The 25,498-nt window shown below is 41.4% G+C and overlaps 1 protein-coding gene across 2 annotated transcripts in view; it reads left to right on the top strand.

The window, feature by feature from the left end:
* The window catches only part of bmp2k (BMP2 inducible kinase), a 68,991-nt gene that overhangs the window by 38,562 nt on the left and 4,931 nt on the right, over nucleotides 1-25,498 (top strand). Inside the window, exons 3-15 of one of the 2 annotated variants that reach the window (XM_024260278.2) lie at nucleotides 1,589-1,694; nucleotides 4,714-4,856; nucleotides 8,440-8,561; nucleotides 11,847-11,928; nucleotides 13,138-13,270; nucleotides 19,363-19,466; nucleotides 19,542-19,621; nucleotides 19,768-19,916; nucleotides 20,596-20,762; nucleotides 20,842-20,961; nucleotides 21,983-22,176; nucleotides 24,242-24,411; nucleotides 24,593-24,703. In XM_024260278.2, coding sequence (XP_024116046.1) covers nucleotides 1,589-1,694; nucleotides 4,714-4,856; nucleotides 8,440-8,561; nucleotides 11,847-11,928; nucleotides 13,138-13,270; nucleotides 19,363-19,466; nucleotides 19,542-19,621; nucleotides 19,768-19,916; nucleotides 20,596-20,762; nucleotides 20,842-20,961; nucleotides 21,983-22,176; nucleotides 24,242-24,411; nucleotides 24,593-24,703 — 1,681 coding nt within the window. Of the gene's footprint in view, nucleotides 1-1,588; nucleotides 1,695-4,713; nucleotides 4,857-8,439; nucleotides 8,562-11,846; nucleotides 11,929-13,137; nucleotides 13,271-19,362; nucleotides 19,467-19,541; nucleotides 19,622-19,767; nucleotides 19,917-20,595; nucleotides 20,763-20,841; nucleotides 20,962-21,982; nucleotides 22,177-24,238; nucleotides 24,412-24,592; nucleotides 24,704-25,498 lie in introns of both variants that reach the window. The other variant, XM_024260277.2, reaches the window with a different exon arrangement.

The raw sequence follows: 25,498 nt of genomic DNA, 5'->3' as shown, positions 1-25,498 counted from the left end.
AGATGGGTTGCAAAATGGCGTTATCCGTTTCAGGAAGTGACGGTGAAAGCGGTGGCCTACTTTCACGAGGAGAGGAGGTAATGCATTTTCAATGGGGAACCTCATTGCTTGCTAAGTCCATTATTTTTAAAGTCAATGGTTAGACCTCAGATCAAACCAGATGACCTGCTTGTAAGCAGATTACAAATCAGAGGGAAAGAAACTGACCAAAATTTCTCAGTAGCGGTGAGCAAAGAGGAAAGAGCCCAGCGCCGAATCCCCACACAGCGGGCGGACAGGGACATGTGGCATACGGATGACTGCCTGTCTGGTGTCACGCCCGTGCCTTTCTGATAGAGGCTGAGTGGGATCCACTAGTGGATCTACTTGTGCATTTACCCCGAGGTGGTGCGCCGCCACCGTTGAAATAATATATGCCAGTGGTCGAGTCTGGCCCAAGCATGATAAGCCCATGTGCTTTAAGGCGAACGCCGCCCAAACGTCACTGCCCCTTATAGGGCCTGCCCATATACAACGGGCGCTAGCGGTTTGCAGCGATGTTGACTACGCACTGACCTGTTCTTCAACACGGACCACGGATAGATAGATAGATAGATAGATACTTTATTAATCTCTGCAGAGAGAAATTCCCTGTCTGGTAGCTCAACCATGCACACCAGCAGTCACACTAAAAAGACATAAGATCAACAACTCGGTAAAATAAAGCATAGATAAACAGGACATGAACATAATAAAAACACGAGTGAGGTAAAAAGAATACTAGAAGTTACCTTAAAATAGGAATGATAAAATAAATAAATAGAAAGTACAGACTAAATAAAATGCGCAGAATAAATAAATAAATAAAATGTGCAGATAAAATGCAAATACAATAAAAATAAAAATAAAATAAATAAAATGTGCAGTCAGCAGTGCCTGTTATAAAACCTCATGGCAGTCGGGATAAAAGACCTCCTGAACCTCTGTTCTGCAGCGCAGAGAGATGAACCTCTGACTGCGACTGCTTCTCTGAGAGGCCAGGGTCATGTGCAGTGGGTTCTTTTTGTTTTTCAGAATGGCCTCCAACATTCTGCTGATTTTTCCCTCCACCAAAGTCCCCACACGGACCTAACACGGAGTCTGTTTTTTGTGTAAATCTTAGTCTGTGTGTAGATTTGAATAAAATCACAACCATGCCTCAGGTATATAATGTTTCCTAAACATCGTATTTATTTATAGAAAAGTTTCATCTGTCATTCATCTGTTGCAATTGCTACAAAAACATTAATACCACGGCCTGATCTTGTTTTTGTGATAATCTGGGTTTTTTTTCCCTTTAAATCATACCAAAATTTAGCATTTATGATCATTTTACTGTGTCTGCTAAGCCTTATCTCATTGTTTACATACCATTCCAATATGGTGTCGCTCTTTACGTATCTGGACAATGGTAGCAGACTAGCTCTTCTTGCAATATATCTCATTAAGTAAAACCATCTTCATTTATAGCACTATAGCATACTCAATATTGCTCCTTTCTGTTGAGCTTCTGGTGTTTCACACATTCTGTGTTCTTGTTTTGTCTCTGGTGTTTGTGTATTGTGTGTAGAAAGAGCTGTCAGGTCACAAGAACATCGTCACCTACCTGGACTCCACCATCAGTTCTTTTTCAGACAATGTTTGGGAGGTCCTTATCCTCATGGAGTTCTGCAAAGGTAAGGCCGGTTTGGTTTTTGTCTTTATTTTAAGAAGGTTTTTATTGCCATAATTACAGAAACTGATTGTTGATCTTGCTTTTCTAAAATTATTATTCAAGGATTTGTTTACTTTTAGATGCATTGCGTTCCAGCTAGTAGAACCCACAAAATACTCTGGAGATTTTATACTGGACTTCAATAAGCTTAGATTCTGCCTCTCACTGATTCTCTTTTCGTTTACTAATACTCCATGCAGCTAGGGGGCATTTTACTCCTGCGTTTCAGGAAGAGAAGAAGTGATGGGACTGTTTTTCCCATAGACATGTATATAAAACCGGACAAATCATCTCTAACGTCACTCATAGGCATCCACACTACCCTACTTGAAGCCTTACTTGTCAACTCAGGTGTAGCGAGCCACATCAGCTAATCAGGGATTTAGCTTTGGGCATTTGGCGTTTTCAGAAAATCGATCAAAGGTTCAAGGTAGCCGCTCGATGCGAGGATTTTTATCCTGAGTTTCCATCCATTTTCCTAACCCTCTTCGGTAGGGCTGTGGATCATTGCTTAGGTGGCGATCCGATTCGATTCACAAATCAAGCTCAACGATTCATGAATCGAACCACGATTCTTACTTTTTAATATGTTTATTGCGTATGTTTAATGTGTATGTCTATTCACTGGATGGATGAAAATTGAAATTATTTGTATTTAATCATCATTTATACATTTATTTAGAACAGGAGATCAGAAGGAACAAAACTGATTAAAAAACACAAAGATTCAGATAGAAAGAAATTTTGTCATTTTAAACTTTTTTTTGTTAGTCTTCTGGTTCTTTTCACACCACCACATAAACAGGATAAAAATCACTGCTGTTTTGGATCATTTAACAACAGAATCTGAAAATGTTCTCCACAGTTTTCTATCCTCAAAGTTCTTCAATATTTTACGTTCTAAGCATTACATGTTGGTGCAGAGCCGGTATGAAAAAAGTTAATTTTTTTCGTAGCAGAATCAGCTGATTCACGTTGATTACATCCACCTTTCAGCAGCGCGAGGCTGTTTCTTCAGAATAAGATGGAGTTTCGTTAATTACGTCAAATGTTGAAGAGTTATCATAGTCAAAAGAATGTAAACACTGAAGCTAAAGCTCTGATGATAAAGCTAATTTATTGTTTCAGAAGTTATGTCTGTGGGCGGAACTTCTGTCTCAGTTTTTGAACAGAAAAAAACTCTTGCTAGTTTTACTTTGAAAACCGGAAGCTTCACCGTCACGAAGATGTGTTTTCCAGTTTACTTTATTTTTAACACTATTTAAAACAGTCAAACAGGAAACAAAATAGTAACCAAAAAAAGAACACACATTATATAGTGTTCAAAAAGGGGTGGGAGGAAGTAAAAAAAAAAAAACTTATTGAATCCCACCCTGTTAGCTTATTTAAATGATGCTACTCAAGCCTATCAACTCACTTTGTCTCAACAAAGGAAAAAGTCACAAAAAAGAAAAACAGCATAGACACATGAAAAAGAATCCATATATGTAAACACCTGTACACTTTATACATATGTATATACACGTATACATACGTATAAAGTGTACAGGTGTTTACATATATATGGATTTACTTCAGTTGGCAGTACCGCGGCTCTTTCGGCTTTGTTTTAGTTCGTAAACTTAAAATACTACATTAATCTGCATTTCAGAGCAAAAGTACATCGTCCCCAGATGATATTATGATCATATTTTACTACAATTTACTACATTTATAAAGATCGGGAATCAGCAATCTTGGACGTTGCGAATATCCGTACTCTAATTTTCGGGAGTTAATCGCGAGTACCCGAGCACCTGGATACTCGTTACAGCCCTACTCTTCAGCCACGAGGCTGCTAGAGATTGTCCCGGTTACTGTTGAGCCAAGATGGACAGGTTGCCAGCCTGTCACAGAGCCCATGGAGCTGGCAGAGCTACCGGGGTCCTTGCCCCGGCTGCTGGTCCCTGGGCTACAGAGTTTGCTATGCTGCCCGCCGGTGATTGGCTACCTGGCAGACGGAGAGCCACCATGACTGCGGTCGAGGCGAGCGCAATTGCAGTGGGCGCGATTGCTCCAGCTCCATGGGCTGACGTTTTTATTTTCATCAAGACAATAATAGAAAGATCTTCCGTTTTATTTTTCCCCTCTCGGGTTATGCCCAAACTGGGCCACAGATAGAAGGAACGTTTAAAACTGCTCTCAGGGGCAGCTCCCTCTGAAAGACTGAAGTACACTGCACCGGGAGAGAACCCAGACAGTGACAGGCTTTCACAAAATGCAGACACCAGATGAACATTTCAGGATTTATTGAAATGATGAGAACATTGTTCTGATTAGCACCACCTCTTATTTCGGTTGCAGTTAAAAAGTATCTCTGATGCAGTATATTTAGGTGGCTGTTATTCTTATGTTATGTTTATCACTTTTATTTATATAAAAAAACTGGGAACCAAGTTTGAGAGGGATGATAACCTCATGAGAGGAAAATGAGAGTACTTAAAAAATATCAAACAAAAAGTATAAATATTTTGTCAAGATTAAGGACTACTGGTGGTTCACACAACCTGACTAAAATTACAAATGTTCATAATGAGATTCATTCATTGTTATCCAATCATGTGGATTTGATCTATGATTTGTTCACACCAAATAATTTTTTTCAAGTCCAGAGTTACTAATTTGACCTTAAAGCACATTTAATTCACACAATTTATAAGTAGTGGTCATTAGTACTGTTTGATAAGTTATATAAGAACATATTGTTTTTAATAAATTGACATTTTCAAAATCCTTATTCGTCATTGACCAATTCGTCTACAGTTATTAATTTTTTTTCAATGTGCTGTCAAGCCAAATGCTTTCACATTTATATTTCAAATCCAGTTGACAGTATAAACATTTTTTCTAGGATTCTTCCAGTTTTTTCCTGTCGTGTAACTTCCATTGTTCAGCAAGTTCACCTTTCTTTAATTTTCCTTGTCTGTTCTGTGCTTCTGCAGCGGGTCAGGTGGTGAAACAGATGAACCAGAGGTTAAATGTGGGCTTCAGTGAAGCTGAAGTCCTGCAGATTTTCTGCGACACCTGCGAGGCCGTGGCTCGCCTGCACCAATGCAAGACCCCCATCATCCACAGAGACCTGAAAGTGAGACAGCATTTCTTCCCTAAGCCTTTTTCTCCTTCTCTTCCCACCCAAAGGCCTTCTAAACTGTGACCTAAGTGCAGCTGACATGAGATTTTTTTTTTGTTTTTTTATGGTTTTGTACTTGCCGTATGTTGACAAAGATTATTTATTTTAAAATTCACTCATCTTGGATGACGAATCAGATGTTGAATGCGAAATCCAGCCGTTTTACACAAATTTTTACCTTTGGAAATCTACAGATATCCAAAGTACAAATTCTTCCCCTACGGCTTCTCCATACCTCTCCAATTGTAGCGGCATTTGTAGGGGTAGGGTCTGAAATTGTTTAATGTGTAGGGACTTTTGACTAGGGCTGGTAATCTTAGGGTAACTCACAATACAATGTGATTCACAATACATGACTCACAATACAGATAGTATCTCAATATGCCACACATTCCAATAATCATTATATTACCAATCTATGATGAACTATTTTTAAAACAAATAAATCTTTTGATTTTCTTCAAAACCTTTTTTTAGAACAATTTGAAACACAATATGCCAATTTCATGCTCTATCCAACATAAACAAAAATTTATCAAGAAATCCTAACGTGTCTTTACAATAATAACATACATTTTAAGATGACTTAGGCCCGATCCGAATACTCCCCTTCTCCCTCCCCCTTAGCCCTCTCCCTTGATTTGTGGCAGTTGGAGTTGAAGTCGTGTCCAGATTATTTTTCAAGTTTCACACTCCAAACAGAGGGGTCCAAAGTCTCCACCATCATGAGAGTAAACCGCTAAGAAGCTCTTTTCTTCACGTTGGTGTGCTCTGAACCACAGAAGTTTACATTTAAATGTAAGTAAAGACTTTATGTTGTAGCACGACCTTTTTAAAGTTATAAAACTGCTGTTATGTTTCTTCAAGCGATGGAAGCTCTGTGCTAAAGCTAGCGGATCTGTGATGTTGATGATGTCATCGAACGAAAGTCACATCCGAAATATTAGATACTATTTTTTCATCACCTTCTGTTTGGAGCAAACACGGAGGGATAAACGAAGGGGGAGGGCTAAGGGGAAGGGAGAGTTCAGATCGGGCCTAATAAAGCTCCAGTTAAGAACCAAAATGCAGAGCATATCAAATAGTCCTCTTACCTCAAAGAGAAAAAAATGTGGAAATAAAAAATTACACTGCTGCATTTTAATTCATTTATGTCACATAAATGATGTTGTTATTGAGGCACAATATTAATGTTCAGCCTGGTAAAAGTTTACAGAGCTGGTATCCATATTAGTTTCTCCTCCTTTTATTCAAATTTCCTGCATTTTTCTTTGATGATCAACACTTTAGTCACATGCTCCACATGTGTATTGCTAGCATAAACACCATTGGATCGATAATGCCGCTAGACGTCTCACTTAGACGGTTTTCTCTAGAATGTGCTAGATTTTAGCGCAGTGTTTGGACAGGTTACTGCTGTTACCGCCTTACAAACCATGTTTCTGTTACATCAGAGACGGCGCGCTGTCTGCATTAACTTTAGAAAGACAGACACAGCTTGGAATCGTAGCCGCTCTTCCATCCATGTGCGTTTTGATCCGTCAGGGGAGCAGGTGGTAAGAACGTGAGGAGCCCCGCCCCTCCCCACTCCATGCGGAAAAGCAGTAAAAAAAAGTGCATTCCGTGTTCGCACTGTACCTGTGCCACTATGGTTTTTAGGCATTTGGGCTAAAAACGTATCAGTCAGGTAAAAATTGATGACTGTTTTGCCAGCATCCTTACATTTCACTTTGTTGCTCACACTAAGCGTCCCCTGGTGAACTTTTTTGGTATTATTTTAAGAAACTGATCCAGTGAAAGAGAGGACCGGTAATCATTCGTAAGTTGAAATATCGTGAAAGTTCGCCATATATTGTCCCACCTCTACTTTTGACTGAGTTTTCCTCCACCACGATTGTGATGCACATCATGCTGTGCCGTGCAGGAAAGCCCTTTTCTTCACGTTGGTGTGCTCTGAAGCACAGAAGTTTACATTTAAATGTCAGTAATGACTTTTTAAAATTGTAAAGCTGCCATTGTTTTTGTGTATTTTCCAAGCACTGACTGGCGAATAATGATGACGTCGTTGAGGGGGAGTGTCGTCCGAATTAGAAGACAGTATTTTTCCATATCTCTCCCTTTGGAGGGCTGAATGTAGGAGTAGGAAGAAGCCTTGTAGGGGAAGAGTTCATATACGGCCTTTATGAAGTGAGCCTGTTTAAAGATGAGCTTTTAAATTAGTGCCAATGGTTTGTGTCTGTCTGGAGTTTCTGCTGTGCTTCCTGTTGCCCAGCTCAGCTGACAGCCTGTCCTACCTCTTCCTCTTCCGTGCATGGCTCGTCCTGCGCTTGCTCTGAACTGACGCCTTTCAGGATACGGAAATTACTCGACTTTAGTCATCACATCTCTTCAGAGGACATTTCCTGTTATCCCAACATTATCCTCAGGGCAACATGTTTTATTCTCTAAATTTTCAATGTTTAAAGATTTGATTAAAATCTTTGTTTTGTAAGTGCATTTTCTGAGGAAGACTGTCATGCAGCATCTGATCAATGAGCAGAAGCTGCATTGTTTCACACACGTGGGGAAAGTGCTGCAGTTTTATGATACTACCACAACCAAAAGACAGGTTTCCCAGAACTACTATTCTTTTCCGCCAAAAGCTGAACTGTCTGGTGCACTCGTATAAAACGAAAATATGGTGGTTGTTCGAGTTTTTGTGAAATTCCCATCCAGCTCTCAGTTAAGGCAGGTTTTTTCAGTGGTTAGAATTTGAACAATTTTGAGTCTGATTTTACTGATGCTCAACAGCTTGAGATGATGTCCTGGTGTAGCTGAACAAAAAAATCCCCATCAGTGGGCTGCACAGTCCCTTTAGCGGTACAGGCCAGTCCTCTGTTGTCTGTCCACTCAGCTTACATAACGCTGCAGGGACAAAAAGAGCGCGGAGGCCCAGCCACACTCTGCCAGGGGAAGTGAGAGTGCAAAAAAGTCCCCTGACCCATTAGCAGATAAATGGCTTCAAGTCAGAGGTTTCTTCCTCAGATAATTTCAAAGATTTCCTTTTGAGTATCTTTTTAGTTTCTCTTGACTCCTCTAGCTCGTCTGCTTCTCCACAACAACCATTTTCTGCTTTGTTTTTTATTGTGTCTCAGTTTTCCTTGCCATTTTTTCCTTTGGTTCTTGGCAGTGTGTTCTTTACCTTTTCACTTTACTTTCTCTTCATACTGGTCTTGATGCTGTCACACAGACTTTGTTCCTGTACTTGTCGCTCTAAAATAAGAAAACAGGACTGGTAATATTTATTCAGTGTGACTTTTGAGCTTCTTTGTTATAAGGATTATTGCATTGTGCAGAGATCTGACTCTCACATTTGCTCACAAACAACTAATATTTATTCTATTATTCATTTTATATTTTTAATTGCATATTTTTCTTGTTCTGGATGCAGCAGATGTTTGTTCTGCAAATACAGATGACTAGATGTGCACATCTTTACATGCAGAGACTGTGTTTGTTTCTTCTTTAAACATGAGGCTGTTGGTCTGCTCCTGAACAGGTGGAGAACATTCTGCTGAATGACCAGGGGAACTATGTGCTGTGTGACTTTGGCAGTGCCACTCACAAAGTCTTACTGCCTCACAAGGATGGAGTGACTGCTGTGGAGGATGAAATCAAAAAGTTAGTATTTTTCAGCTGAGATACACAGGCCTCCATCTCACTGCCTACAGAGGAGGATGGTGATTCTCTGCCGACTGATCTTTGGGTCATGCTACCACGGTAGCAAAAACGTGCACCTTGAACCATGCTGAAACAGAGTGAGGTGGTGATCTTTCATCTGTCGTCAGATATTCACTCCATGTAATTCCACTCAATGTCCCTGTTCTGCTTTTAGTAGCAGTGAAACAAAGTTAGTCTTTGTAGAAGTTTTCTCCTCACTGAAGAAGTGAAAGTGCTCATTTATAACATTACAATAAATTATACATCTTTTATTTCCACAAATGGATTTGGAGCTCTGATGCACAGAAGTACCGCATTTTCATGACCATAAGGCGCGCATAAACGTCTCAAGTTTTCTCCAAAATGTGCGGCACACCCTATAGTGCAGTGCACCTACTGTTTTTTTTTTTTTTTTTTTTTTTTTTTTTTGGAAGGCGGATTACATGAAAACTTTGAAGGATGAAGTGTGGGGGCTTTATTGTTGTTTTATAGCCAAAGTGGGGAGTGTGTGTCCGTGCTCCCTTGCTCCTCCAAAGCAGTAAATGTGGGGAAAAAAAATCACATTCGCTCAAATTCAAATTTGTTTTAATTAATTTTACATATTACGTCAGATAAGTTATTATTAAGGCAACTAGTGAGGGGGCGCTTCAGCTGTTTCTGTGACTGAGATAAAGGCTGCCCCGCATTAACCTGAGAGGAGGAAAAATGGGGGACATTTTTTTTTAATATTATTGTCTCGACAAACATAAACAAAACATCCCGTTTCAGGAGAGCCAAGCAGGTTACCTGCCCTCCCCACAGCACCTGTCTCTCCCCCAGCGTGTGGAGCGAGCAGACACAACCGCCGCGCCGTAACAGGACAAAGAGTCTTAACGGATTCGTATTTTACTTCTTTATTTCCGATCGGGTCACTGAAAACAGCCCGTGCCAAAAGCTGAGTTCCTGATTGGCTGATGCGATGCAGCACCTGTCAAACTCTGTAATCTGCTGTGAAATGAAGTCAGACTTTCAAGCCCTACGCGACACGCTCTCGTGCTCGGGCACATGAATAAAAACCGTCAGGAATATTATTTCAGAAAAAATTAACTTAAACCTTAAATAACTTTCAATATTTTACTCTGCATAAAAATGTTTTTTTTGTCAAAATTATACAAGATAAAAATAAGTGCAGGACAACATCAGGCCATTTAGAACAATAATTACTCCTTGGGCCTGATCTGGCCCCCAGGCCTTAACGTTGACACATGTGGACTAAGAAGAAAACTGGAATATGTAACTTGCTAAGGTTCAGGGTTCTCGAGCAAGTGAAAGGTTTAAGACGCATCCCAGCTCAGGTGAAGGGGTTCTCTAAAGCAGGAGTCCTAATCCGGCCCACCTCCACATTTGGGGTGGCCCTGAACAAAATCACAGAAGCGTGGTTTTTTTTCTTCTTCTATCTGGCCATGCTATTGCGATCATGCGATGACCATGCGATCATACACAAATGTGACATTTGATTCCACCCTTCTGCAGTTTGTGCCCCAATCTGAACTCCCCTGCCGAAAATCCCTGTCAATAGAGCTGAATACAGTGTTCCCTTTCTACAGCGCTGTTCACCTTTCGTGGTCTCACTCATTCTTTCAGTGAGATTCTGCTGCTACTTTATTTTATTTTTTTACAGAAGACCAGCCAATCAGAGACGTAATCTTGTCAAACCTTCAGTCAATCACCTCCGTGCTGTGTCTACTGTTCAAATACGTGCAGCTCTCATCCTGATCAGATCTTTGTTTTCATGCTATAATCCTGGACTTATTTTCCAGGAAAGTTTGAACTTTAAGAGTTTAAACAGGAGAGAAAAGTGTGAAAATGTTCACGTCTGTCAGAGAAGTGTGGAAAGTTTAGTGAGGAGTTTTACAGCCTTACAGTAATCTATCTCATCTATCCCAAGTAATCTTTAGATGTAATTCCTGCAATACATCAGGGAACAATTTACAGGTGAAAAGGTAATGCATATATACACAAACTGCAGGAGAAGATGAAATCATTTAAATTTATTTCAGTACTTCGGGATGAGAGCACAGACGAGCAGGACACAGCCTGGCTGCTCAGTTTTATATTCCTAAAGTTTGGATCAAACTGAGATTTGAGGAGCTGCAGCCTCAAGTCTGAAAGGGACAGTGATAGGAGAGGACAGACTATTTATTGGTTATATATTTTACCTTTATTAGTCTTTTTCCCGACGTTTTTTCTTTGAAGATCACAAAGTTATTTAGTTATTTTTCATTTTATAAGAAGTGTTGTTTATTTTATTAAAATGAGAATGAATTAATGAATGAATGAAACTTTCTTTTCTGCATTTTAAAACTTCTTCAGGATACCGAAGAGCTTCAGACATTTAAAATGAGACAAATTAAGAACAAAAAAGAAAAAAGCATACAATTAATAAGACAAATATGAATGCAATAAGACAAATAAAAGAAAAGAAAATCCCCCTTACTATTGAGTATTTAAAGCCATTCTAAAAAAGTAAGTTTTGAGTTGACATTTAAAGCTGTTAAGGTCTGATATCATACACAGTCCTGCAAGAGAGTTGTTTAATAACTTGAGAGTCGGCAATGGAAAACGCATGGTCACCCCATTGTTTCTGTTATGACCCGGGCAGGCACATCAAGCAAGTGTTGGCTGGCAGACCTTAAAACTCTAGAACGGCTGAGAACTGCTAAAAACTCTGTTAAGTAAACTCAACAAGAAGAGCTTTAAAAACAAAATGAACAGGGAGCTAGTGAAAGATGTATTTTCTGATTCCAGGGTTATTAATATTTGGTTATGTGTTGCTCTCTGGAAAAGTATAAATGTTTACGTTTAGACAGACCCTGAGATAATTATGTGGCCCTCAAAAGCAACAGTTTGGGGACCCCAGGTCTAGAGTGCTGCTGTGAGGTCAGACCTGAGAGGAAGTCGAGGCCAGCAGCTTTTATGATGTCGAGTCACCAGGAACATCTAACATCTGATATGTTCATATTCTGTACGGAAATCAGTTGCTGTGATAAACCCTTCCTTCTGACATTCATTCATTCATTCAAAAATGTTTCAATGGTGAACTTCCTATGCCAAATTCCAATTTTTTTCATATTTTTTGTCAAGTTCTAATGATTTCTCAGCTCTTTTAAACACATTTTGGCTTTTGTTCTCAACTCAGTCGAGTCTTCATGTGACAGCAGGAAACCTTTGACCTATCACTGACGCTCCCTCATGGTCATCTTGCAGGTACACGACTCTTTCATATCGGGCTCCAGAGATGATTAACTTGTATGCAGGAAAAGGCATCACCACTAAGGCTGATATTTGGGTGAGTGTTCCCAGCTTTGCTCCAAGCATCCCTCTCCCTGTCTGGTTTGCTCTGTAGCAAGCCTGTTTGTCATACAGTATTGATCAGCGTCATTCACACCAGAACCAGGACTGTGTGTAATCACATTCAACCCTGTGTTTGTCATTTGACTCCATCAGATACTTCTGTGGACAGTTCAGGAGTCCTCCATAATCTTAAGACAGTGATTTTGCTGTTTTCTGGGCACTGTGGTCCGAGTAAAAGCTTGAACCCCAGGCAGTTGTGGTGTCACTACAATACAGGGGAGCTGCAGGAATGTGGCAGTAGCTGACTCATCAACTGCACATACATGTACTGTATTGTTTTGCAACTTCCCCCTGCTTACACACTTCCTGTTCATTCCAGGAAGTTACTTTATAAGTTGAGCCAAGAACAAAATCACAGGTTTTGTGTTTGTGGTTTTGGAGCCAGTCACTGTCTGATCCACTGGATAAGGTGTTTAGTTGGAAAAGTGTGAAGATTTTGTTCCCAGTTGAAGCGTATGAAGAGCAGAAAAGTTGTCTGGCTGATTACAGATGAACTGCATTCTTCTAAGAAGGTGACCTCCCACCATATGGAAGAAGACAGCAGCTGTATATAATCTGAGAGCAAAGTAAAGATCGCTGCTGTAAGATGCGGTTAAGAACAAATCAACAGGCCTGGAGTTTTACACTTCGCTTGTAGAAAAGCAAAAGCTTTAGTTAAGCTCAGATGTTTCTCTTTAGAATACAGCATTCTGCATTTTCTGCTGCTGTTTCTGATAGTTATAAAAACCTGAAAGTCCTTTACGACTGACGTTGTTCAACAAGATGGAACAGGTAAAGGATGATCCTTCAGCTGCAGGCGTGGCTCACAGAGCCGGCTCCACTGGTTTCCTCTGGTGGACGGCGGTGTCTGAGAAGGTTGTTTCTGACAGTGTAGTGACTCTCTGGCCATTCAAACATCATACTCTGTCAAAACCCTAACATTCTGCTGCTTCAGCTAACTAACTGGACTTAAACATGAGTAGTTTTTCAGGGACCTCCTCCCCCGGCTTAATTATTTCTGCATTCATGGTGGACTCATTTGAAGAAGGTTGTGCTGCTGTGGGATGTTTACAGCTGTGTGATTCTGGCAGTGTAACCCCCAAAGTGCTGCTAGTTTCAAACGTGATGTTTTCAGTAGCTGAAGGTGTTTTTCTCCTCTCCACAGGCTCTGGGATGCTTGCTGTACAAGCTGTGTTTCTTCACTCTTCCTTTTGGAGAGAGTCAAGTTGCCATTTGTGACGGGAGCTTCATTGTTCCAGATAACTCCAAGTTCTCTTGCAAACTGCACTGCTTGATCAGTAAGTGGATGATGTTTGACTTTTACCTGCAGTGACTTTATTTACCCTTCTAATAAACAAATTGAATGTGGTGTGAGCGCTTTGAGCTGCTCCAGCTTCATCAGATCTTCGCAGTGGGTAAGCTGACATGTCAGGAGTGTAGCTGGTGATCATGTGGAACAGTCAGCTGTTGTCTTTGTTCATGCTGCCACAGCCTGTTTGAACCAGTTGACTTTGCATTTATTTACAGCTCCCATACAGGAAGTGTCTTGTCTTATTTTAAATGTTGGATCAGCAGCACCACCAAGTGGCCAAAGTTGATTTGTTTTTGTCCTGACAAGCAAATGAACAGATTGCAGCTGAGTGCCTCTTGTGATGGGCATGCTTTGCTTTTACAATTGGGATTGTTTAATACTGTTTCCAGTGTGTTAGTGTAAACCCTTTTTGCGGTGGAACTTAATTGATTGTGTTTATGCTGCTCAGACAGAAAGAGAGGGGGGTGTTGATTAAACAAAGTCATGATATGAGATGACTGTCATAGTAGACTGCATGCGTTACTGCTCACGTGCACACACATCACAGTATCCAGTACTACTTACATGTATGAAGTATATCTGAACACATTTATGGTATTTAGAGGACTTATCTCACAAATCACACCGACTGATATTTCCTGATTGGATCTCCAACAGTGGAGACAAGTCTGAAAAAGAAAAACATCCTCCATGCCTGTGTTCTTGCTCAGTGAATGAGAAGGTGAGTTGAATGTGTTTCCTGGAGTTCACTTGATCACATTGAATACTCCAGCGCCCCCTCCAGAGCCTGCGATAGACAGCACATTCACCCAGCCCGACCAGCCACCTGGTCCCCCCAGGTGCATATGCCTCAGAGCAACCACCTCCACCCAGGCCAGATCCCCACAATGTGGATGGAGGGGGAGGTTACGCCCCAGCGGCCATCAGCCCAGGAGCAAATTAAAAAACCGAATGCACAAGACAGGAACGAAGACGGGCATGGCGCTTATTAGTTTGAAAATTAGTCTTCATGTCTGCCTGGGAAGACGGGCTGCACGGTGGTTCAGTGGTTAGCGGTCTTGCCTCACAGCAAGGAGGCCCCCAGTTCAACTCCCGGTTGGGGGACCTGAAACAGAACCACCGACTGGGGACCTTTCTGTGTGGAGTTTGTTCTCCCTGTACATGCGTTGGATTTCTCTGGGGACTCCAGCTTCCTCCCTCCATCCAAAAACATGCTTCATCGGTTACTCTAAATTGTCTCTAGGTGTGAATGGCTGCTTTTTTATTTTTATTTTTTGCTTGTTCCTTCGCCCCCTCTGGCTTCCTAGTGAAGTGATGGGAGTAAAGATGGATGATGGTCTGTTGGAACCCCAACCCCTCCCCGAGTGGGACATGCCAGGTCCAGCCGCGCAGCATATCAAATCACAAAGCACACAAAAAGAAGGAGAAACTGCGACAGTGATGTCAAACCAGGTTGACAGATCTAAACACCTTCTCCCAAAACTGTTTGACCCATGTGTAGAGCCACAATCCATGTATACTGTCTGGGGCGTTACTAATACAAAACTTATGTGTCTGAGTCTCTGAGACCCATCCTAAAACTCCTTTGTCCTGGGTTGTGACTATAAAGGTAAATGTATGCCAAAAAATACAAGCGTAACCCTTCCGCTCTCCTTAGCTTGTTCACATTAAAAGTGTGGTCATCTGGACCCCACAAGACGGTACGCTGAACTTTTTTTTATAATTGATTTTTGAGTTTCACTAATGTCCATGGCAGACATAAAATCCTGTCCACCTTTGTTCCACATTTGTCATGGAAGGAGTCGCACATCAATATGTGGTTGGAGTCATCTGGACCCCAAAGAGAGTGGAAGGGTTGAATAATACACACACAAGCTCGAATTACAAACACACTAGTTTCATTCACACACATGTAAAACTGAATGTGAAGTTGTAGGAAAAAGAGGAACATGTGAGAAAAATGTGTACTTGTGGAATATAATGTGGAAACTTGCTTGACAAAAACCTTAACTTGAGTTTAAAATTGTTGTAATGTGAAGGAAAAACACACACACAAGACTTGAGGTTGAGGGGAAAAAAAAACAACTTGTAAGGCTGTGTTGAAAAAACCTTTACTTGTAGGTTCAATTTTCTTCTGTAGAAGAGTTACACACAAACACTTTGGGAGTATCGGCGTGTGTGTGTCTGTGTGTGTGTGTGTGATGAGCTGTAGATTGGGACGTTTGGCTAGTCTAATAGTGCTTGTGCAAATTTGTGACCAAAAAGTGCCATCTGGCCTAATACCCGAATCTGATTCCCATTTTCCAGTTGGCATTTTCATTTGTTTCTGATGTTCCATACACATACTATACCTTGGAAAGTACTTTATATGGTGATGGGTTCAAAAATGTATTCACTGATTCTGGTGGGGTCAAATTCGTCTGATTTAAGTTAAACCTTGTACAACTGTTGGTATTTAAATAAGCTGTTGCATATTCCATACATTTCCTTCAAGTTTTCTAAAGAGACTAGAGACAAGTTTTTTCTTGAATTAAATGTTCAATATGCATAATACCCTTAGCCTGCCAGGTTGAGAAATTAACCATTTTTTATTTCTTATCAGGATGTCAGGATTGTCCCAAATGGGTGTGGATTTACTCGATGTAGAAGAGGAATTAGTCATTTTAAGGAGTTCCCACCGTGTGGTTCATATAGCTTTAATACAACAGTTTTTCCCAATTGCTAAAACACATTTTCTGAAACATTAGTCCAATTTCCCCAAACACCGTTCTCAAAATACAGGCTAAACATACAAAATACTTAACTTGACTCAAAAACTCACTTTCATGTCGTAATGAAGACTGTTGTCAAAACTAGTAAACACTGCACAACAAAATACAAAATGGTTCATGAAGAATGGTAAAAGCCCCCCTCCCAAAAATGGTAAAGTTGTCTGTGAGGTGTATTATTTTTACTGTAAACCCATCTTGACATTTACTGATCTTCACCATCTTGTGTCTGTGCTGAGTCAGACCAGAGGACTTCATCCACGTCACATGCAGTGTTCTCTCCATTCAGACAACAGAAGAAAGGATTTGGTGTTCCTGATCCAGCCTTTACAGGACTCATTTGAGTTCATGGACACGGACCTGCAACAAGTTTTCACCAATGTTTGGTTGTCTTTTAATAAATGCCCAATTTAAGACAGAAAAAAACAGAATAAGGTGAAAGAAAAACTATAAGAAATTAGTGATTTGTGTTGAACCACTATCTGATGTATCTTCTGTCATTTTCTTGTTAAATCTCCAAGTTATTGATGCCACAGTGAATCTGCTAAGCTGAGGGTTGACCTTTTGACTTCTGCTCTCATGATGATTCCATAAACGACACACGGCCAATAACTGTGGTCCAGTTCTCATCAGAAACCTTGTTCTTTGTCTGGATCCAGGTCTTGGTGAGGTCTGGGTCTGGGTTTCCCTTGCCTTGCTCTGTTAACCATCTTTGAAAAACTGCTCAGTTGTTCCAGAGCTGTCCAAATATTGACTGCAGTAGATTTGGAACGTGTCCTCAGTTGTGTGTTAAGTTTTGCCTCTTTGTGTCAACCTTTTGCATCTTGTCTTGTGAATGTGTGTTTTTAAAGAGACTATGCCATGTGTTCTGCAAAGACTCAGAGTTTTTCAAATTGTGTCTTAAGTTTAGACCAGAGAGTAATTTTTTTAGAAGAGTTAAAGCTATTGATTGGCTGGTTTGAAGAATTGGACTGAGAGTTTTAGCAACTGGAAAAAAAAACTGTATTAAAACTAGAAATTTCACATTACCTGCGATAATGGTAGTGTGAATGCTGTAAGCTGAACGTGGCCGCTGAAGATGCTAGTTCCAATAGCTGAAGATGCTGATATTGATAGCTGAAAAGCAGATTGCTAAAATCGCTAAAGCTGATAGCAAGCTAAAAACATGACCTAATTGCCAAATTACCCCAAAAAGCTGGTAAAATGTGTAAGCAGGTCTGCGTCCTTATTCTTATTGAAAATAAATGACTGGCACTTGGCCCGAACAAGAGCTCATATCTTTTGAACCGCTTTCCTCAGAGTAAAAGTAAAAACACTGTCAGAATCTAGAGATGCAGGGCTAAATGTAGTGCGATTTTCATGTTTTTGCGCCCAAATATACAGAAAAACTTGCAAGTTAAAATGTCTCGTCGGCGCGCAATCAAGCGAACACTTTTGTTCAGTTTGGGTCTGTGTGCACATGCGCCTGATGCTGGCGGCAGGTGGAGCGAATGAAAACATTCTGTTATCCTTCAACCCCGGAGCTTTAGCTCCAGTGTTTAGGCTACATTCTTTCATCTACCGTTAACGCGATGATTGCAATTCCAACGGATTCTAAAGAGGAGTAAATGAGCCTCGTACTGATAGCAGCTCTGTGCAGTTATGATGTGTTTGTGTAATCCACCTCTATCAGCGGATACCGCCACGGAGAAAAGCAGCTCTGTATCGCAGCGCTCTCATTATGAGCACTCTACGCTGGTAATATTGTGTAAATCGGAGCAAAACAGGTAAGAAAAGCCGCTTTCTCCCGTGTCAGAACCAGCTGATTCACGAGGATGGTGTGATCGGTGGATGTATGGCAAGCTAAAAAGACATTCATTCACTACAACATTATTGGTGTTTTAGTGTTAACTACGGAGCCTGAAGATTAGATCACAAATTCATCAACGCAAGGCATTATAAAGATCTCAATGACAAATAAAAACGAAAATCAAATAATAAAAAACATCAAGTTTTAGAAATCAAAACAAAATTCCACAAACCGAAATGATTCTCAAAAATGAAAAAGGAAATGTTTCAAAACACGAGTAAACTTGAAAAATTAAAATGAATAGCTCTGTACTGATCACCAAAAGTTGTCATTTTTTTTTTATTTTTTTAATGTAGTTGAAGTTTCAGTTCTTTGAAGCATTTTAGATTCCTACTCCAACTATATTTGACCTGTTTTCAGATAATTTTAAAGAAGTCTTTTCATTATGATTCTGTTGTTTTAGGCAAAATCTAAAAACTGTAATTATCTAGGACATAGTTTCTGCAGAGCGACAGGAGTTCATTAGAAATTCACCTCTGAGTTGTGGGCGGGGCTTTTGGTGTGAAGCAAGGCCACTCTGATATCTCATAAAATCTTTGTTTACTCGCTCTTTCACTAGCATACAGCCCCTCACACCTCCAAGCTAACATGAGAGTGCAACAAAGATAGTGAGCAATATCATTTCTATCCAAATGTACAGTTTTGATCCAGATTTCAGCTCAGACAAGGAAAACAAAGAGGTTCATGGATCTGTGTCTACAAGTGGATGCACCAGAATGGAGCAGAGCAGGAAGGTTTAGGTTCCACTCATTTCACTTGCAGTCATAATTTTAAGATTTTTCCAACCCTGCACTTTTACTCATTTTTAAATACTATATACATTTAGTAGTTTGTCATTATTGTAGAATTGCGTTTCAAATAAAGAGCTTTATGTTTACCAATTTGTAAGTTAATCATTTTCAAGTCTTAATGGAGATATTGACAGCAAATAAAAAGGAAAGGGACCATGTAAGTGTTGTTAAATGCAATGTGGTCGAGAAGGTCGGTCTACCGAACTTTTGTGCTGATGCACCTACGAAAAAAAAGTTGGGCGTACCAGTGCAACCAGTACAAAAGTTAGTCTAGAGCCCTGTTGAGTACTCAGAGACTTATGAAAATGTGTCCATAAATGTCACTGCTCTTGAGTTACAGGATTCAGAATTTTGGAGGAAGAGTAATACATCATCTGCGTAAAGACTTATTTGGTGATGGATGTTTTTTGTTTGAATTTCCGTTTATGCACCTTCTGTCTTCAACACATAAGGCAAAGAGAGACGGCGACAATGGACAGCCCTGTTCTGTGCCTCTTTAAGGGGCAAACTTGTCAGAGGTCTCTTCATTTGTTCTGACAGATGCACTTGGACTCTAATACAGAGTGTAAATCCATTCAATCTTTTAACTTTTTCAACTTGGGCCAAAGTGGCTGAAGTTAAGATTCCTTTTAAGGGGAGCTGAGTGGCTCATTGTGTCTCTGTCTTTCAGGATATATGCTGGAGCCAGACCTGGAGAAGAGACCAGACATTTACCAAGTGTCCCACTTTGCCTTTAAGATAGCTGGAAGAGATAATCCTGTACCAAACCTCTGTGTGAGTGTCTGCATTGACTCCATTGGCACCTTTTTCCCCTTTGCAGATGTTCACTTTTCTATGTTGGTTTTACAGAGCTCTCCCATCCCTACATCACTCCCTGAGCCGCTCACAGCCAGCGAGGTTGCTGCCAAAAAGAATATGACAAAAGCCAGGTAGTGTGGCTATCACTGCAGGCTAACACTTCTACATGCATGACCACTGTGACGTTGGTTAACAAAATAAACACATCATCTCTTGTCAGGGGGAGAGGTTTGGGGTTTGTTGATTGTTAGGTTAAAGGTCAAATTCTTCTGTCCAGGATTACAGACTCTGTTGTTCCAACTGAGACCTCTATAGCTCCCAGGCAGAGACCAAAGGCTGCAAACTCCAACGTTCTCCCCCTCACTAACACTGTCACCCCCGTCAAGATGACCGTGCCTTCCACAGCCATCAGCAATGGCCAGAAAGGTAAGCCACAGTGTTTGTGAAAAGAGTCCAGTGCAGCCATGTTTGACCTTTAATGTTGCTTACCATGATTTGAGGACATACATTTCATATTATTGTGCCGAACAGCTTGGACTTAAGCAGCAGTTTTCTAAAGAAGATGTTTTGTTTTCTCTACAAACTGAAAACAATGCATCAAAGGTTGACATGAGAGCAGGGCTTCAGACTGACTCTCAAATCATCTAAATGTCAAAAACTAATGCGCCATTTTATGAACTTGGGAGGCATTTACCTTCCTAGGTGTGCCTTGGGTCTATTGTTTATCCATGAACTTATTTTGCTCAGCACTCATTCTGTTCAAATGTATGAAAAAGGAATGAGGGTTGTTTAAAAAAGTAAGGGCAGTATTTCCATTCACAGCAATGGCAAAGCAAAGGGAAGACTTTGTATTACACTGAAGTTTCATCCAAAAGTATTTGTTGTGGTTTTGCTTCATGCATTGAGTCTGAGATCTTTTGGTTCTTTTGGATGTTTCTCTTCCAAGTTTGATAATATTCAAAATTTTTGCCTATAATTTATTCTTTGATTATTTACAATCAAATATTCGTCTGTGTAACTGGCATTTGTTATGCCAACATGTTATTCAACATAGTTATTTGACTTGTTGGTTTGATTGAAGTCTTTATTTGGACCGTCCCCTCAGTCCCTACTCCCAGCTCTGGACAGCCATCCATACAGGCCCAGCCCAGCAGTCAGCAGAACCGAGTCCTGCAGCAGCTGCAGCCAGGTGATCTGCGTTTGCAGCAGCTGCAGCAACAACAAGGAGTGCAGCAGCAGCATGCAAATGTGCAGCAACTCCAGTACCTTCAGGTGCGTGTACACAGCTCTGTTGTTTTTGTTTTACTCACCAAGCTCTAATTAAAGTTTTTTTTCCTTGTACTTTGCTCAGTATCAACAGGCAGTGCAGCAGTCCCTCCAGCAGCAGCAGCAAGTCTTGCTCCAGCAGCAGCAGATGATGATGCATCCCATGTACCAGCAGCAGGTTGCACAGGCCCAGTATGCTGCTATGGTGAGTTCTGGAAAGACTGAATTTGGCCACAGGAAAGACTGCAGACACCATCCAGGACACATTCGATTTAAGTCAGTGTTTCTGAAGTGCGACAGAATTTCAGAGCTCATTTCATCCAAACTTGTGTCAAACACATTGGGGCGCAGCGTGAGGTATGACAGAGCTGCATGTTTCATTTGATGTCAGCACGGATCAGTTTTGTTCTGTTTCGAAACCTGGCAGCATCACTCTCTCCACTCTTAACCAGTCCGGTGCCAAGCAGCATCAGAAGCAGACGCTCAAACTTCCTGCTGAACCCGTCCAAGAATTCAGAAAATCAGTATTTACACAGCTACAGAATCAAACACAGACACAGGTCCTCCAAACATGCAGAAAGGGTGGCTCCATTTTTAGCCCGCTCTCCACCAACTGCACACCATCTGCTCCACTTCAGAGACAATCTGGTTTGAGCAATGCCATTGGGAGATTGAAAAAGAGTGTAAATTCCCCTTTTCCTTCCATGTTGCACACTGACACGTGAGAGGGAGGATCTTCAATTTACACCTCTAGTTCTCAAGTTTAACACAGCTCTTCTTAGTGATCTGCTGTCGGCTTCAACACTGTCCTTTGACTCCTTCACTCCATCTCATCAAAAGCACAACAGTGTCTGAAACCAGGGGTTGAAAAAACGATGAAACTGCAGCATTAATTAATAATATGATAATTTCTCTGGTGGATGCATTGGACCTGTGTTTCATACGGTGGATGTTGCATTTATCTTGTTTTCTTCTCAGGTAAAAGTGACTGTTTCTTCTCTAACAGAAACATACTTTAACACTCAGTAATCAGCTGCCCTTCAGTGTTGAACTGATGTCTGTAGTTTGCTGTTCTATGTATTTGATGACTTTTATTCTTTTATTCCTTCCCTCCACCATGTCCCCAGCTTTCTAAATCTTGAAATGTTTTCTAGCATTTCATCACCATGTACCATGAAATCAGTGGTCTGCCCCTCATTCCCTCCCTTCTCTTCCTTCCCCAACAGCTGCACCAGTACCAACAGTCCTTTGTCCAGCAGCAGCAGCAGCAGTATCATCCCGCTCAGCAGCCTCTCCCCTACATGTCTTCCCCTCTTGACTTCCAGATCCCTCTGGGGCCCTACAATGCCACTACTCCCACTGCTGGGGCTGCTCAGATGGGAGGACCATCACCTCTGGATCCTTCATACTCCACCCCCAGGTAACGTGAATACCTGTACCACACACATATTCTATTCAGCTGCCTGTGGGAGGGGCAGAGTTACTGCTGTATCTTCAGCTCATACCGAGGAGAGTAAAAATCTCTTCACATCGCTCTCTCCAAGGCTCAATCTGAATTGTTCCCTTCTCCCTCCCTTTCATTTATTCCTCCAAATGGAGAGTTATGAAAAAATAGTGTCTCGTATTTCGGACGTCACTTTTGTCGATGATGCAATAATTGCCAGTCTGCTAGCTTTAGCGCGGAGCTTCCAGCGCTTGAATTTACAACAACGGTTTTATAACTTTAAAAAGGTCGTGCTACAACAAGAAGTCATTACTTCCATTTAAATGTAAACATCTGTGGTTCAGAGCGCACCCATGTGAAGAAAAGAGATTCTCAGCACGATTTACCCTCCTGGGGAGGATTTTATATCTCTCTGGTCAGAGGGTCTGATTTAAAAAATAATGTTTCCGGACAGACTTGCACTAAAAGTGCCCTTTCAAACGGAGGGGAAGTGAGAAGGGAAGAATTTGTACTGGGCCTAAGTCTTAAGGAACTCTGTTACTCTGGGAACACCATGAGCCACTGAATGTCAGCGGATTCGGACCTGAGTTTTATCTTTTAGCATCCCAGTCCAGCAGTGACTCAAAGGTCTCACGTTGATGTCTTCATTAAGCTAGACAACTGCAACAGTCTACAAAATGCTGCAGCTCACCCAGGAAACTGATGCTACAGGTTGATCCAGACCCAGGAGAACTGATCTCACCACTCTTATAAGTTCTTACACTGAAGATCAATTAGATGAATAAAAACAGCCTTTTAATACTGCTGCTTGTTCTGAATCATTCATTGTGACTAGTAGTCAAACCTTTGTGCTTATCAAACTCAGCCGGTCTGAGCTCTGCTGTAGAACCTCGGGTCAGAGCCAAGTGTAGTGAAACAGCTTCCTGATGAGCTCAGCTTTAAACCCAGATGAAGCTGAACTCACTAGGAACGTCTGAACACTCCTTTTATCATAGCCAGATTTTAACTGTAATGGTAAGAAGGGTTTGAACACCGGCAGAAACAGGACTAAAGTTGATGCTCAGTAACTCTTAATTACTTTGAGAAATTGGTAACACTGCCACAGTGTGAGGGCCTGCCACCGCTCTTGTCTGCTTTCTGCACTTTTCAGTGAAATACTTTTGTCCTTTCAAAACAAGTGTTGATGAGGGACTCTGACCTGCCTTTTCTTAGCTGTTAATAATCCAGAGGACTTTGAAGTTCAGCCGTCTGTCCTTTCTGGGGACTGTTAACACACGGTTTTCTAGAGAATGAGCTGCAGATGACAGTAAAGGTCAATAGTGTGTCCATTTATTATGAATGAGCAGGTGTATTTATAGACTGGACTGGTGCTTATAGGTCAAGATTACCGTATTTTTGGTTAAGGCGTCCAGGATTTATGGGCACATTCACAAAAGAAAAGTCGGATAATGTGGTAGCTCTACACTACACTACCCAGAGAGACCAAGAGGTATATGATTTTTTTTAGGTGAGTTTTTATAAAACTGTTGATTCATTTTTGCATCCTTTATGTGCAATAATCAGAGAACAACACTTTAAATAAGTCCAACTTTATTTACAATAACTCTTCAAATTCTTTAGTTGCACATCGAATACTCTCACTTTACAGTTATGTTCAGTCAAGGTTTGTATTACAAGTGAATACTTTCACCACAACACTACTACTCATCAAGCAGAGCAAAGTCTACTAAAATACTCGTACAGATTTTTGATCACGGTGTAGTCCAGAGAATGGGTTTGATCTCAGTAACCACAGCCAGAATTCGTTCAAGAAACATACTGTTGATTTCTCTGAACATGTAAAGATTTTAGGTGCTTCTTCTGGTCTAAAAATATCGTGTTTACGCAGCTTCTGGCCAGCTTTAAACCATTGTCATGGTGACAAAGGTCATTTGATGATCACGTTTAAACTGTTCAGAGAGCTGAAGTTTGTGGTGTCTGTTTACTGGAGCTGAGCTGTCCAGGTCACCACCATTTTCAGGCTTTACTTGTCTTCCAGCAGCAGTAGAAACCCCCTGGTGGTCTCAGATGGAATCGCCCCTCCTTCTCAGACCGGCGGCGCCATCAGTAACCCTCCCGACATGTCGAGCTGGAACCCGTTTGGAGAGGACAACTTCTCCAAACTAACGGAGGAAGAGCTGCTGGACCGGGAGTTTGACCTGCTCAGAGCAAGCAAGTGAACCTTTTACCTTTGACTTCTCTCTGGATCAAACTCTGACGACAGACATCAATGTGTTTTCATGGAAAAGGCTCGCAAAGCTTTGTAGTGTTGTTTTTCATCATTTTCAGGATTCTTTTAAGGTTCTGGAGGCTACAGGAGATGTGTTCATCTTTGTTTTTGTAACTTGTGCAGAAAAGCCGGCAGAGAGGACAGCCAGCACGGACGCTGACCAACCGCCACCTCCCAACAAGCCCCCCCCATCAGAGGACCTGTTTGGCTCCATCCCTTTTGTGGCCAACACAGGCAAGTCTTAGAGGATGTCTGCCATGAGGACAACACTGTGGAGCGCCTCAGCCACAGTCACAGGCCTACAGCGGACCTTCTCTAGACAGAAGTTTCCCAGATAAGTGGATCTGAAAGGATGAGGAGTTTAGGCTCCTCCTGTTTCAGGAAGCAGACAGCTGCTGCAGGAGTGATGCTTACAAGCCTGTCAGTACAGAGTCGAGCTCCTTCTTTTCACCTGGGCAAGGGAAACATTTCCTCCTCCAGAAATCTTCCTGCGCCCACACCTCCCTGGTACTAATGTATGGAAAAGCTGCTGAGCTGACCCCCCAGCAGCCTCCACTTAGCTGCATCAGTCCCACACGGCAAGCATTTGGCATAGAGAAGCTTTGCCTGATCAGTAAAGGGCTACATGATGTTTCCTTATGACTGCAGATCACTGTTGGCCCTCCGTTCAAAGGTGAAGATTGCTGAAAGGAAAGAACAGTCTGCCTCAAGTAATGAGGCCCGCTGACCTGCTCATGGTCAGTTTTTTACAGCAGAGGTCAGCTCAGGTTCACAGGTAAGATGTCTGCATGGCAGTCATACGAGGAGCAGCTCAGAGTTTGAGTTTCAGAGCAGAAACAGCACAGCTGGCAGCTAAACTCTGACACTATGGAGCAACCGCATCGCTGTCAGTCATCTCCGGATCAGCTCTAAACCTTCCAAAACGCGTTTCCCTGCAGACTTTCATCAACACCAGGAAAACTCTCACTCTCACTAAGTACTGTCCTCACTTGAAGCCATTAAAACCCAAACAATAGGAGGCGATGACTG

This window comes from Oryzias melastigma, linkage group LG16 (assembly GCF_002922805.2).
Source record: "Oryzias melastigma strain HK-1 linkage group LG16, ASM292280v2, whole genome shotgun sequence".
In the NCBI taxonomy this organism is placed as follows: Eukaryota; Metazoa; Chordata; class Actinopteri; order Beloniformes; family Adrianichthyidae; genus Oryzias; species Oryzias melastigma.
This window is presented reverse-complemented; position numbering and strand designations above follow the sequence as displayed.